Source organism: Pyxicephalus adspersus, chromosome 6, assembly GCF_032062135.1.
Source record: "Pyxicephalus adspersus chromosome 6, UCB_Pads_2.0, whole genome shotgun sequence".
NCBI lineage: Eukaryota > Metazoa > Chordata > Amphibia > Anura > Pyxicephalidae > Pyxicephalus > Pyxicephalus adspersus.
The window spans coordinates 38,494,999-38,509,006 of NC_092863.1; the positions used below are offsets into that span (position 1 = coordinate 38,494,999).

At 37.7% G+C, this 14,008-nt stretch overlaps 1 protein-coding gene across 3 annotated transcripts in view; it reads right to left on the reverse strand.

The window, feature by feature from the left end:
* Positions 1-6,662: 6,662 nt before the first annotated feature.
* The window catches only part of SSH1 (slingshot protein phosphatase 1), a 41,878-nt gene continuing 34,532 nt past the window's right edge, over positions 6,663-14,008 (reverse strand). For all 3 annotated transcript variants that reach the window (XM_072415348.1, XM_072415347.1, XM_072415349.1), the window contains one exon: positions 6,663-11,390. In XM_072415348.1, the coding sequence (XP_072271449.1) occupies positions 10,272-11,390 (1,119 nt within the window). In that variant the 3' untranslated portion in view covers positions 6,663-10,271. The remainder of the gene's footprint in view (positions 11,391-14,008) is intronic.

Here is a 14,008-nt window from a genome sequence, read left to right on the forward strand (position 1 = left end):
TGGTTTCCTGAAAACACCTAGTACCCACATGCTGAGCCACCAATATTGAAGGGATTTAAATTTAATGAATTAAAGGGGCAGACCAGGGACAGCATAGTTAGAAAGGAAAAATTTGGATGAAGCTGGGTGTCCTATTACCAGGAACTGAGATAAGCTCTATCTTACTTGCTGAAGTTTCTAATGAATACTGTAAGAAGTTACAGCTTGCACTAAAATTCAAGAATAGAGGAGGAACTTTGCAAAACAGAAGTTGAGGATGCAGGTAAGCTTTTTAGACATCTGAATTATTGCAGTGCTGCATTAATTTATGGATTTTTTTATATGCATATACTTTTATTTTTAAAATTTCTATTTTTAGAACTAGCATAAGTGACTCTCTTAAAATCTGCCCCTCTCATTCTCAATTAAGCAACAGTTAGACTCAGCATGTTATAGCAGATTGCCATCTTTTTTCTTCTTATTTAAGTCCCGGCAGTGGCAAATAAAACTTGGATGAGCTGGGAATCCTGACTGCCAATGCATGTACAGCTTGGTGATGACAGAGAACGATCAGGCAGGTAAGTAAGTTTTATTGCAGAAGAGATGTCACTTGCCCCTTCTTCAATAAAGCTCTGCCTGATCCCATAAATTTAAAGCCAATCAGACTGCACATTTTTATGATTGTAACATGCTTATGGAATAGAAGCGCAAGGGGATGACCTCAGGCTGAGACACATCCTGCTCCAGTCTGTATGTATTTAGAGGAGGAGGGTCACAGAGGTCCTGGACCTGGCTGTGTTATGTGCAAGGTTGTGTGGATCCCAAAACTGGCTATACAGAGTTACAAACCTTTTGAAAGGCAAAAGAGTTCACGTTTAAATTACAATTTTGTATTTAATTGCTTGTCCAAGGCTCAGTATTTGCAAATGGTTGGTTAATAGGACTGACTGCTCAACATTACATTTCTATTTACAGATGTACTTTCTAGCACTGAATTCAAAGCACATGATTGGTTGCTATTTCTATGATTACTTAGCTAAATGTTTAATTAAAAAGACCCTTTGTCTCTAGTTTCTATTAGGCAATGGTATAATTGTATTTTAGCCCTACATGACACTGCAGACAGTAATGCCCTCTTGGGCTGTCTCAGAATGTAACAAAATGTGCATTGTATCTTCACAGCCCTAAGCAGTATATTTTTACTTTATTCATACCTGGATTAGTAAGGTATTTGTAAGTACAGAAAAGGATTTAAAAGAAAACTAGAACCTTTAAAATGAAACCTTATCTTCAGCAGTATTCAATGATAGCACAAGTTCTAATACATACATGTCTATTAAAAGAACTGACATGTTTCCCTTATGAGCAATATTAAAGCTTATCTAAATCCAAAAACATAATATTTTACATTTTACCAGATTCTTAGGCTGCATAATTTCTATTAATACTTATTTTTCCCTACACTCATTTCTCCATGGTAAATTATATACCCTGGAGAGATACATTTTTGTTGCACAGCAGGTATAGTTTTTATCTACTGTTATAGTGAGACATCCATGCCTATGTTAGGGAATGGAGCAGTTTTATCTTCCGAACGGATTCTAAAGTGCATTCTGCAGGGAGCTCCCAATTGTCTGTGTTTAGAAGTATAGATGTGCTTTTTTTATAGGCTTGCATTGACACCTGTCCTAAAATGCTTGTTACCTGCATTTTTTGTGCATTTTGTATCCTGTCTTGAAAATGTTTCCCTTTAGTTTTCATTTCCCCAGGAACACAGCAAGAGCATAAGGAAGACTTCTTCAAGGGAAGAGATATCCCCTCTTAGCTTTGACCAGACCTTTGTTTCACCTGTTCCTGTAAAACATTTTAGACTCTATGTGTACACTTGGATAAATACGGGGTGAATCTTCCCAAACAAAACAACAATAAAAAAAGAAACCCCTTCCATAATCCTTTTCAAGTTCATGCACACTTTTTAGTTGCATTAAAAATTGAACATGGGGCAATTGCAAAACCTGTGGAACCCTAATGAAAACTATAGGTAATGAAATATGGCTCTAATTCTATTTTCTTCACCTTTTTAACCTAAGCATATTTGTCACAAAGAATATTCTTCATATAAAAAAGAATGACTTACCCCTTTTAGATTGGGACACTGCAATAGCTTTGCGTTTAGAGGAGCTGGGGATCTCAAATGCTTTCTTGGCATCTGCCACTGACAACACTTTCTCCTGGTCTTCTGGCTCTTCTTTCCTGGCTTTGCTCTCTTCCTTCTGGATACTGGGTGTCACAGGGAAGACCCCTTTATTGTTCTGTATGGAGTGGTCGGGAGGGGGAGTGTCTGGTGTGGGTTGTGTGCCAGGAGGTCCTGTGTCCCACCATGTAGCCTCCTCTCCAACATTTTCTATTAAATCTCCCTCATGGCTATATACAGCCAGATCATCTGCTATATCACTGCTTGTAGAGCTTATACTGTCCTTAAACAATGGATCCAGCTGGTATATGCGTTTGGGAGGTGCTCTGCTCCCTGGACTCCACTCCTTTTCTTGGTAGTATGAAGTATGAAGATTGTTAGAATCCAGGCTCCTTTGACAAGTGCCAGGTGCCAGCTGAATACTAGTGCTCAGCATAGCATGCCTATGATGAGCAGAACCAAGTATGTCATCCTTACTTCTCATCAGTTGGTCAATACTAAGAGATTTCTCCAACTTTCCCTGCAGAGATAGCCTGGTGACCTGCCTGTGTCCTTCACTGTCTTCTGAAGCTGAGCGAGTCAACATCCTGAAACTGCCCTGTAGATAGGAGATGAGGTTTTCACTTTCTGCTCTTCTGTACAACTTGACTTTTCTCATCCTGTGTTCTCCTGATTCATCTCTCTCTATATCTCTCTGATCACTACTTGTCACCTCTAGGCACCTGGGGAGATCATGACCTTCACTCCACATTCTGGACTCATCTTCTTCCATCTTACACACAATCACATTCTTACCATGGTTGCTTGCTGTCACTTTCTTTTCTAATTTCATGTCACCTTCAGAGTTAGTTTCCAGCTCAGACTGAAAGCCTTCAGTGTCTAGCAGATCCCAGCTAACACTCCTTTCTTCCACTTTCCATTTTCTTCTCTGGATGAACTCCTTGCTGGACATGTCCAGTGTCACAGATCCTTCCTCCTGCTCACAGTGCTGTGATGGATCAAAACTCAGCTGATTGCCAAAAAGTAACTTAGTTGGTGTGCATTGATCTGAGCTGTCCCAGAGAGGAGCTGGATGTCCTAGACTGGAATAGTTTGCAGTGATCCCCCTTGCTGTCCTAGGAGTACCTGTGAAATCCACCTCCTGTATTTGTGAGTGATTATCAGCAAAGGACTCATGAATTGGATCCATACTGTATATACAGGACTCTATTACAGAGTATTCAGCTCTCCTCTAATTACAAGGAGCTTCTATCTCTTCTTTTCCATTAAGATGTGTCATTCTCTGCTTCTTGTTATTTATTCATGTCTTCACAGAGGAGCCAAGGAGAAGCTGCTCTTCACAAGTGGCACAAGCTGATCTGTCATCTTGGAACAGGATTTTTTTAAATGTTTCTCTTTGTTTATATTGAAGCTGAACTTAAAATCCACAGGAATTTTAGGAGACAAAGCTTGCAGGAATTAAACAAAGGTGATCTCTGTATACAGCTTTAAGAAAGTGATGAGAAGAACTGGTGCTATACAATATGGGGACATGAATCTATAATGAAGATCTTCGGGTTTCCAGCAACTTTGGTTGAGTTGTACCAGCAGCAGCCTGAGTTCTAGATGAATGTGAAGCATCACTGAGCTCCAAAGAATTATAGAGCCATAAAAATATCCTGTGGGTAAACAAAAAGAAGTGTCAAGCCTGGAAGGGCTGCAAATTCCATTTTCCCTTTCTCCACATGGGGATCCAAATCATTTGTAAAATATGTCCTGAAAAAGGTGTATCAAAAGTTTGCCATTGTGCATCCCTAGGTGCTGTTTCCTTTCTTTTTAAATATATTAAAATGTCACATATTAGAATAAAGGCTGCTTAAAAATAATGCATTGTTGTAAAATAGCCAAATCAGAATGATTGGATTATTGGGCATTTGGATGGTGATTGATTGTTACTGACAAGTTTTTTTTTTCTAATAGCAGACTTCTGCAGTTTTCCAGATGTAAAATTTTTCAGGTGCATATAGTATCCCAAATACAAATCTAAATCTGTTAGAATCTTTAAATTGTAACTTTAGCTATAAAAACAATTAACAAAAAAAAAAAAAAAAAAAAGATATTAGGGCCCATGTTTTGAATTTTAAAGAGCAATTTCTCCACAATTTTTATAGCTACAAAGATGAATATGGGCTAGTTTACAACAAATAAGTAATTTAGCATGCATAGTATGGGCACTGGTTTACTTTAACAGTTTTTTATTCCAGTTCAGAAAAAGAGAAAAAATGTCTCCAGACATAAATATGAAAAACAATGTAATTTATGTTAGTAAACTTTACCATAACTGATGGTCTTGCATTTTTTCCTTCAGCTTGTTAGATCATTCCCTTGTTAAAACAAGCTAAAAATCTTCAATTAGCAAGGGAAGGAATATTTTGTCTGATTTAATACTTTCAAGAGTTTTGGTTTAAAGAAGGAAAAGTTTCCACTTCCTATGGCCCTATCTCTATTTTTTAAGCTGTAATTTGACAGGCAAAGCATAAAGGAAAGCATATCATGAACGCAGTATACCTAACCGCAATCCTTTCCCTTTAGGAAAATGATTTTTAAATTATTTATTATACATATTCATAACTGTACTGAAATTCAGTGGACCAGAAAATAGGGTAACAATCTAAAGTTAAACAGTTTCCTCGAGTATGGGAATGGTTGCGTTTTTGACATTCTCAAACCTAAATACGGGTTATAAATCATCAAATTTTCTTCAAAAATAACCTATATGAATGAAAAGTAGGAGAACCAATTCAGAAGATCAGAGTTCACCTCATCCTTCGACAGTTGATGGTCTTACAACTGGCTGACTTAATTCTTAAGACTGCTTTCATTGCTCTATATGACACCAGATTTGAGCTCTGTTAGAGGTAGCAATCACACTTCACAAAGGGTATTAAATTGGCAGTGTGGCGTCCAGATAATGTGAGCAACAAAAACCTCCTCAAAAAAACAAATCCAAAACTAATAAACACAACTATTACCGATTGGAGAGGTTGCCATTTTTGTTTTGCTTGAAGGAATTATTTTTTTTTGTCTTCAGACAGTGCAGTACCAAAACAGACCATAACATCCCAGTAACGTTAGCTGGAAACCGAATATTATACCTGCCATTAAAATGGCATTTTTTGCAACAGACTAGTATCTAGTGTCTCTAGATTTGGCTACTTGCAGCATGAGATTCTTCATCACAGCCTTACTTGGCTGAGATAAATATTGACTTTGAAGCTCTGTAAAGTAGCTTTTACTGTTCCATCATCCCTCCTATTAAAAAAGGGAGTGTGTTCGCTGTAAGATTCAGGGCATAAAACCATTTCCTTAAATGGTCAGCTTATTCTGGCTTTGTCATTGCTTGTGCTAAGTTGACTGAACACTTCCCAAAAGCACACCCTGCTTAACAAGCATCAATGTTCTGATCCTTTGGTGATGAAAAATGAAAGCTGTAGTTTAAAGAGAAATATGTACAGGTGTACTCCAATTAATATATAGAATGAAGAATCCATATTGGAATGCTGTTTATGTAATTAGGAACTTAACTGCCCTTGTCACTTACTGAATTGCTAGCAAAATAAGTTATTTCTACCTATTTATCCAAACATGTCTACATTTGTTCATTCCAGTTATATAAAGTTTAGCTTGGGTGGCTTTCTCCATAGATACAGTGGAGCAGTAAACTGGCCATGTCCCGCCAAGGGAATGAAGAATGTTATGCCCAGCATTTCCTGCCACAGATTTTACATTTATGACCTGGTAATCTGGTACATACTACATTTTTGTATTTGAGTTTAGATAGGCTTTAATAAATCAGCCTATCAACCTGCAGGTTTGATCTGGAGTTAAAGAAGGAAATTAGCAAAGGTCCTCTCATGCAATAATGGTTTCCTCCCTATTCTTAATCTAAAGTAAACGTGAAAAATACCTGTAGTGGGTTGGGAGGGTGGGGTTAACATTGTGCTTAGGCAAGAATGAGCATCAAGGGGGCATCCTTCTCCAAAAAACCTTTTAACCTAAATCTTGTGAGAACATGCTACTTTACCGAGTCGTATCATCTCACAACATTTTAGGTACTCTCCAGTCTCTGGAATCTTCTTGAATGTACCACTATGTAATCCCCTGTCGTACTGAAGGGGGTGCAGTGCTTTAAAATGAGGAAAGGGGATCTTCGCTAAATAATCAGACCTTGCATGCAGTGCACTTAACTTTTGCTCTTCTTATATCAGTTTATCTACTAGCACATTGGTTTACATTCTCTGAACTGCTGGATCTTCCACAGGATCACTTAAAACAGAGGTGCTGAAGGCCGCCCTCAGGTCATGATGTAACTTGCATGTATCTAATTACAGAATATATTAGGAGTCACGCCTGTGTACCTTCAAGAAGCTTTTTCTCACAATGTCTACTTTACAGTATTAATTATCTATATATTAAAAATATTGTTTAAAGGGAATTTAAAAGCCAAACATTACATTTCTTAAGTCTTTAATTGCTGTCAAAATAATGCAACAAAATGTATATAACTGCTTTTACGTCACAAAAATATTCAGTCTTTTATAGGTAAATATTGCACACAGACACGATACAAGGCTTTTAAGTGCACTATACCTCTACTAAACACAGATGCATGATGCTTAGTGTAGGTCTATAAAAATACAGCATTTGGGTAAACAGAAAAAAAATCAGATACAATTTGTTGAAATGACCTAGTATTGGTGAGAGAAAAAATTCCGAAAAGCACAGGAAGATAAAGGACATTGATAGTGCACCTTTCATGTCCAATCACATGCAGGAGATGTTCATGTTTTAGTTTCCCCTGCATTTATTATGATATGAGATGGATCCACTTTTCCTTTGCCTCACATCACACTTTAGAATTGAATGTATTAGTAAAATAACTTATTCACACAGGCTAGATTTCAAGGAGCAATTTTAACAGATCTTTTGACAAGCTTTGTTAAACCCTTTACGGCATTTGGACCCTCTTAGCAAATTTGCATTTCAAAGCATTATAGTGTTCTGTGTCCCAAAATAGGTGCACACATGATTTTTCCATGCACTTTGGGCCAACTAGGCAGTCTATTTAGGTGAACATGCTGCTATATACAACACAGTGCCGCAAAGTCACAGAAAGGCACATGTGTTCACACAGCATATAGATGGGCCCTAAAAACATTTTTTCCTTAGTTTGGGAATGTAAATGTCTAAAAGTGAGCATGTGCCCAGACTATGTATACTAAAGTATTTGCATATTAGGAACAAGGTAAAGCTCTTTAAAGCAAGCCCTCATTCATCTCTGTATTTATAATCATTGGGTTTTTTGTTTTCAAAGTTTAAATAAATATTAGCTATTTTTTCTACTACAACATAATCTTGGCAGCCACTGTTGTCTGGGCACTTTAATACAAATGCTGGCTGTTACAAGTTGATATACATAATTTTGTTTAAAGTCTGGTGTGGTCTGTTAGCAGTTTGATATATTGATAGTCAGTACTGTTATTATGATATATGGTTTAACATGGTCATACTAGTACTAAAGAACTCGCTAAAGACTTTTCCAAAAGCTCCACAAAAGCTTGCTCCTATACAAATATGCTGCTTTACTCATACACACACACACACACACACACACACACACACACATACACTCCTATACTGCTCCCATACAAATTAAAACCTGGGTGAACAAGGCCTAAAAGCAAATCCTGTGTTTTCTATACTACAAAATGGAGATGTAGAACCGGTGCTTTGAAATTAGATCTGCTAGGTAACTGTACCACAGAACCCAATGAGCCAAAAACAAGCATAAGTTTTAAAGTTCCTACCAATGCTGCATTACCAGTGTTAGGTGTAAAGTACTGAACTATATTTTATACCATGTGGTAAACATACAGAATACATAAATTGGCTGCTAGAGAGGGTCACAGAAATGACCAAAAATAAGTTGTTGCAAATACAGAGCTAAGTAACCTGCAAAAGTACATAAAGACAATGTTTTGTAGTGGCGTATACAGTGGATATAAACATAAACCTAAATCTAAACTTAATGTTAATTTTTGGGTGAGAACAGTTTTACACATACCCCTCCATTTACTAGATAATAGCTATGAAGGCTCTAAGTGTCAATTTCTGCTCCCTTTGTACTGTGCCTAAAGCAAAGAGATTTTCAAATGAAAATTCTCTAAATTTCTATAATTACATTTAACAGATTTCCTAACCAAGCAAACACCGAGAACTATGGGGCAATTTTTCTGCTCGTGAGGTATAAACCTTTGTAACAGGATTATTTGATATTGTTTACCCTAAAATTCTGTTTTAGCACTGCTGGCACAATCCTTTAATTATCAATTGTATATTATCGCTGGCATTTGCTGGAAAATAACTTCATATTGTCCAATTTAAAAATTAAGCTTTCATGGTTAGAAAATGAAAGCAGGTGTACATTATGAGAAACACTTTCATATAAGGTCTGGATGTTTAAAAAAAAATGTATAAATTAATGCAACGGTATCATATTGAGGTATATTGAGGGGCAATAAATCTAGAAGGTGATAGGGCTGTACTATTAGAACCTGTATTTTAGCTTACAATAATGTCAATAATGAAACATAGAAGTAGGAAAGAAAATACTGATTAAGATGTGATGTGTTAAAGTAATGGCTTCCTATTTATCTGCAAGAATCTACGGTAGTTACAAACTTCTTGAGGGCTTGAAGTGCTTTTACAGTTCTCCTTCTAAGCCAACACTAGCAGCATTAAAACATGTTCTTCCAAGTAAGAATCTAAATTGATTACAGGGTACAATCATCTTTATTTACAATATGGCAAAAAGTGTTATGGCTGCACCTTGTGGAGTGAGCTGGTGGAATAGGAAGGACTAGCAAGTGAGTGGCGTTTGCATGGACAGATATTGAATGAAACCGTTAATTGCATGCAGTTAGGCTACAATAGTGAACACTGAAGAGAAGAACCTGAAACTCTATTCAGATCAAGTAATCAAATCATTAGACCAGGGAAATAGCTCAGGAATACCACCACATGCATTCCCGTAACTAATAGTTAACATTCCATACACCCCACTTGATATTCTGAATTAAAGTGTAGGTCTAGACAAAAAATAAATAGACAAAAATTAGTACTTCTCCGCAATACATGAACATTTTACCTTGCTCCCAGATATTCAATGAGCCCCAAATTCCTATTTGAGCCAACACAATGTCTGCTACATAGAAACTCCAAGTACTGTTATCAGTCCTGCCCATTTATCCTTTGCTATACTAAAAAAACACCCCCACTTCTGATCTCCATACCAAGGGGAAGCTTTCTATAGCCCAGCACAAAATAATTCCTAAGGACTAATAACATTGTATTTGATTTTGGTGCAGCAAAGATGCAAGGAGCTTAATGGATTTCTAGCAGGATTGCAGAGTTTTTATTTTGCCCTGACAAACACTTTAAGCAGTAAAAGTTTTTACTTTAATGTAAAACAGGATAAATGGAGTGAACTAATATAATATTATTTCAGGTACTGGAGTGTTACTGAAATAAAGTTCAAGGTATTTGTGTAAATATATATACTAAACCAATATCTGGATTATAGTCAATACTTTTCTACTATATACCATCTAACAAAGAAATGGGTAACCAATGTAAAACAAATTTGTCACTATTAAGCTCAGCAGAGCACTGCCTATTGGAGTATCATTGTACAATATCACGCAAAAGTCACAAGAGGTAGGGTACAGTACATGTGAAGTGCTCAGATCCTTATATATACACATCAAGCCCCTGTGTTTTCTCTACGTTTTAACAATGTTGTGGTTCCTGATTTGAAATTAAATACAAAAATGTACCTTCCTTGGCAGTAACAAAAATAGAAAAAAAAAATAATACAAAATTTTTAAACAAGAACGTAAATATGTCTCTGTGATATTTTCCTATTTGTACAGTAAGCTGTGAAAATCTGCCATGGGCTTAAAAGCGACATGTTCAGTAAGTGGTGTTGCACAGACCCGCGATTCACATTTTGTTCCCAAGTACAATGGTAATAGGAAGTAAACATTAAAAGGAAAAAACATTATGTTTTATTAGTTGTGATCATGGTTGAGTTAGTGGATTCCATGTGACCAGATGTCGTTTCTGTTGTCCCTGATGATGAGGTTGTATCTGTACAGACAATGCGGTCTTTAAAACTGGAGCCCTTACAGTCAATCTTTGGAAAATCTGCATCACATGACAGGTCATCACATGAAAAATTTAAACTTCCTAGTTTGGCAAGAGAGTGAGATCTTTTCAGAGGGGAAGAAAGGGTGAGACCTGCCAGACGCATTCGCGTTTCAATCTCTTGAGTCCTCTGTTTGACAAGTCCTGGTTTGCCACGTACACTATGGATGCTGTCACTGCTTGAACTTCGAGTGAGATTGGAACTCATAGAAGAGGATGTCGGTGTATAGCAAATGGTCTTTAGAAAGTCTTTTGTATAGCTACTCATTAAATCCATTTTACAAAAGCTAGGAGTAGATGTTTTTATAAACCCCTCCTCTGATACATCCACCACTTCTAGTTTTTCAAAACTATGTTTTGGCTCTTTATTGAGTTTACCAGACTCCGATGGTCCATCACCATCCTTACAACCACTGGAATTTGCTTTGTCTAGGGGACCTTCTTTAATCACAGAAGAGCTTTCACTCCTCAACCGCTCAAGTTGTTTGGTATGTTTTCTGACCAACCCAGCTTTTTGTAGTTGAATAATAGATTCCTGGTGCTGCATCAAATAGCTATGCATGGCAGGTTTTTCCAATTCTTTGCTGAAAAATAAATACTTGAGATCCTTGGCATGTTTGGCATCCCTTTTAGAAGAAAGGTTTTCATAAGAACCTACTTGACCAAATGCATTATTAAATTCAACAGAATTGTTGAAGTTATCAGTTTTTGAAGAACATGTAAGAAAATCTTCCGAATCTGTTTGCATCTGTGTTTCTTTAGAAAAAGTACGTCCATGCATCCGGTTCAAAACTGCTGAGGTCATATGCTGTAGAAGTGCAGGCTGACTGCATACGGCTGGGGTATTGGCAGATTCCAGCTGCTGAGGTTCTTCATATGCATCAGATGTCATGGCAGTCGATGGGTACATACAGTCTGTACACGAAGGATATCGGGGTTTGACTTTGCTCAGGATTCCAAAAATGTCATCTTCCTACAGTATAAAATACAGGCATATATTAGAAAGCTGACTGGAAGCTGTAATGTATAAACATGCTATAGTGACACAAATCATATACAATATAACTGAAGTGAAAGACATACACACCACAAAGTATTTTATAGTGAGGGGGAGATGTCACTTGCATACATCAGCCAAATCTAGGTTCTAAATTCTACTTTTATTGTGCAAAATCAGCCTCTTCCTGGTCCACCCCCAGTGACATCCTATGTTCAAAGCATTGCCTTCTCCCAGCACATACTCTCTAGTATTTCCTCCAGAGACTTTTCAGTCTGTAATGTGTGATCATTGATCATCATCTCTGGTCATGAACGTTCAAGACAGAAGCTCAGTATGGCAGCAGTCCCTGCCCCCCTCGTTTGTAAGGTAAGGTAGGTTTCTCATTATTTCACATGTCCAGTATTGTGTTGTATTAGCTCACACACTCTGGTCTTTCCTATGTATCCTGCTCCAAACACACACAACTCACTCCTCAGTATTCACACCAACAGATGGTCCATCCAGTACATAACACACTCTCAAAGCGCATCTACGCCTGCAGGGAATATGCATTAATCAATTGGTGACCAGTCTGCACTGTATGTGCAATAACTTTTCACTGATCAGCAGACATAGTCCCCCCCCCATTTTATATGGTTAGGCCCCCAAAGCCCAGTTCCCAGACCATGTGTTTTGTCTCCTCAGTCCCAAGCATGTAAGTAAAGATCTCAGTATGTAGTAGCTTGTGTAGTTTAACCCCTCCACACATGTATGTACAATACCTTATCACTTCTTTTGCTTAGGAATCCAGTTTAGGTGCATCCATATCATGTGACAGTTCCCTAGCTTAGGGGCTTTTAACACCTCAATAGTCAGTGCCCAACACATATTATATTCCCTCTGTGCCCAGTTTTACCCTCTCAGCACCCAGTCTCTAGTGAATGTATGGTGATCTATCTTTATTTCTTCAGTGCTAAATGCCAAAATAACTAACAGCATACTCTCCACACATCTCTCTTACACATAATGCCTGTTGTCATACCCTTGGCAGTCCTCTAGTTCAGTGTTTTTCAACCTTTTTTGAGTCACGGCACATTTTGTACATTGAAAAATCCTGCGTCACACCACAAACCAAAAATGTTACAAAATGACACTCTGTAGCTTAATACAGTATATATAATACAATATTAGTTTCTCAAATTATTTATACTCACTCAGTGCGAAACCTGGGCTTGTTTAGAAGACTTGGATCAGGGGTGCCCACACTCTTTTGGCTTGCAAGCTACTTTTAAAACGACCAAGTCAAAATGATCCAATACGGACAGAATCAGAACGCTAGGGGGGGGGGGGGGGGGGGGGGGGCTGGTAAATGAGTCGGGAGGTAAATGAGTCACAATGGCTCAAAATTGATATAATTGAGAAACACTTGAGCAAAAAGAAGTTTGACAAAGTACCAGGACGTGATGGATTACATCCAAGTGTCCTCAAAGAGCTAAGCTCGGTTATTTCAAAGACATTATTTCTAATTTTTAGAGACTCTTTAGTCACTGGCAAGGTACTGATGGATTGGCGTAAGTGGTTCCTATTTTAAAAAAGGGAGCAAAGTTATTGCCAGGTAACTACAGACCGGTTAGTTTACTGCCCATAGTTGAAAAGGCCCTAGAGAATTTGATAAAGAACCACATAGAGGAGTTTCTGCTAAATGATAGTAAATGAGGAGTTTCTTATAAGTGATAGTAAGCATGGCTTCAAGAAAGACAGAAGTTGTCAAAAAAAATGTACTCTCTTTTTATGAGGAAGTAGGTCAACAGGTAGACAGTGGAATAGCAGTTGATATAGTGTACTTGGACTTCGCTAAAGCATTGGACACTGTACCCCACAGACGGCTAATATGCAAGTTAGGGTCAATAGGTTTAGAAAAGTCAATCGCATCCAGAGAGTTGTAATTTTTGATTCATACTCTGAATGGTCTAAGGTTATTAGTGATGTAACCCAGGGTTCAGTGTTGGGACTTTTACTGTTTAACATCCTCATAAATTTTATAGATTTGAGATTAAAAGTACCATTTCTGGGTTTGCAGATGACACCAAACTATGTAATGGAATTAAGTCCATACAGGATTTCTATAATCTACAAGCAGACTTGGATGTACTGTTTTATTGGGCAGCCAAGTGGCAAATGACATTTATTATAGATAAATGTAAAGTTATGCACTTGGGGGCTAACAACATGCATGCATCATACTGTCTAAGGCAGGGGGTATCAAACTCTGGCCCGCGGGCCAAATCTGCCCCTCAAGGTCCTTTTTTTGGCGCCCCAAAGAATTCAGAAAATGAACTACATCTGGCCCGTCCGCCCGCTTTACCATCTCACATCATCATTTTCAATACATAGACATTATTCCTTTACACCCATCATGTGACACAAAGCCTAGGCAATGATCACATAGTGCCTGAATACCAGGGGCATTGTGTTTGTTTCAATCCATTAGAGACTGCAAAGTGTAATATTTAGTGTCAGACAAACTTGTGATGTGGGAGGATGAACAACACACAGGCTGCATAGATTGATAGCAATTAGCCTTTTCAACCCTAAAGTGTGTGTAGAGGGGT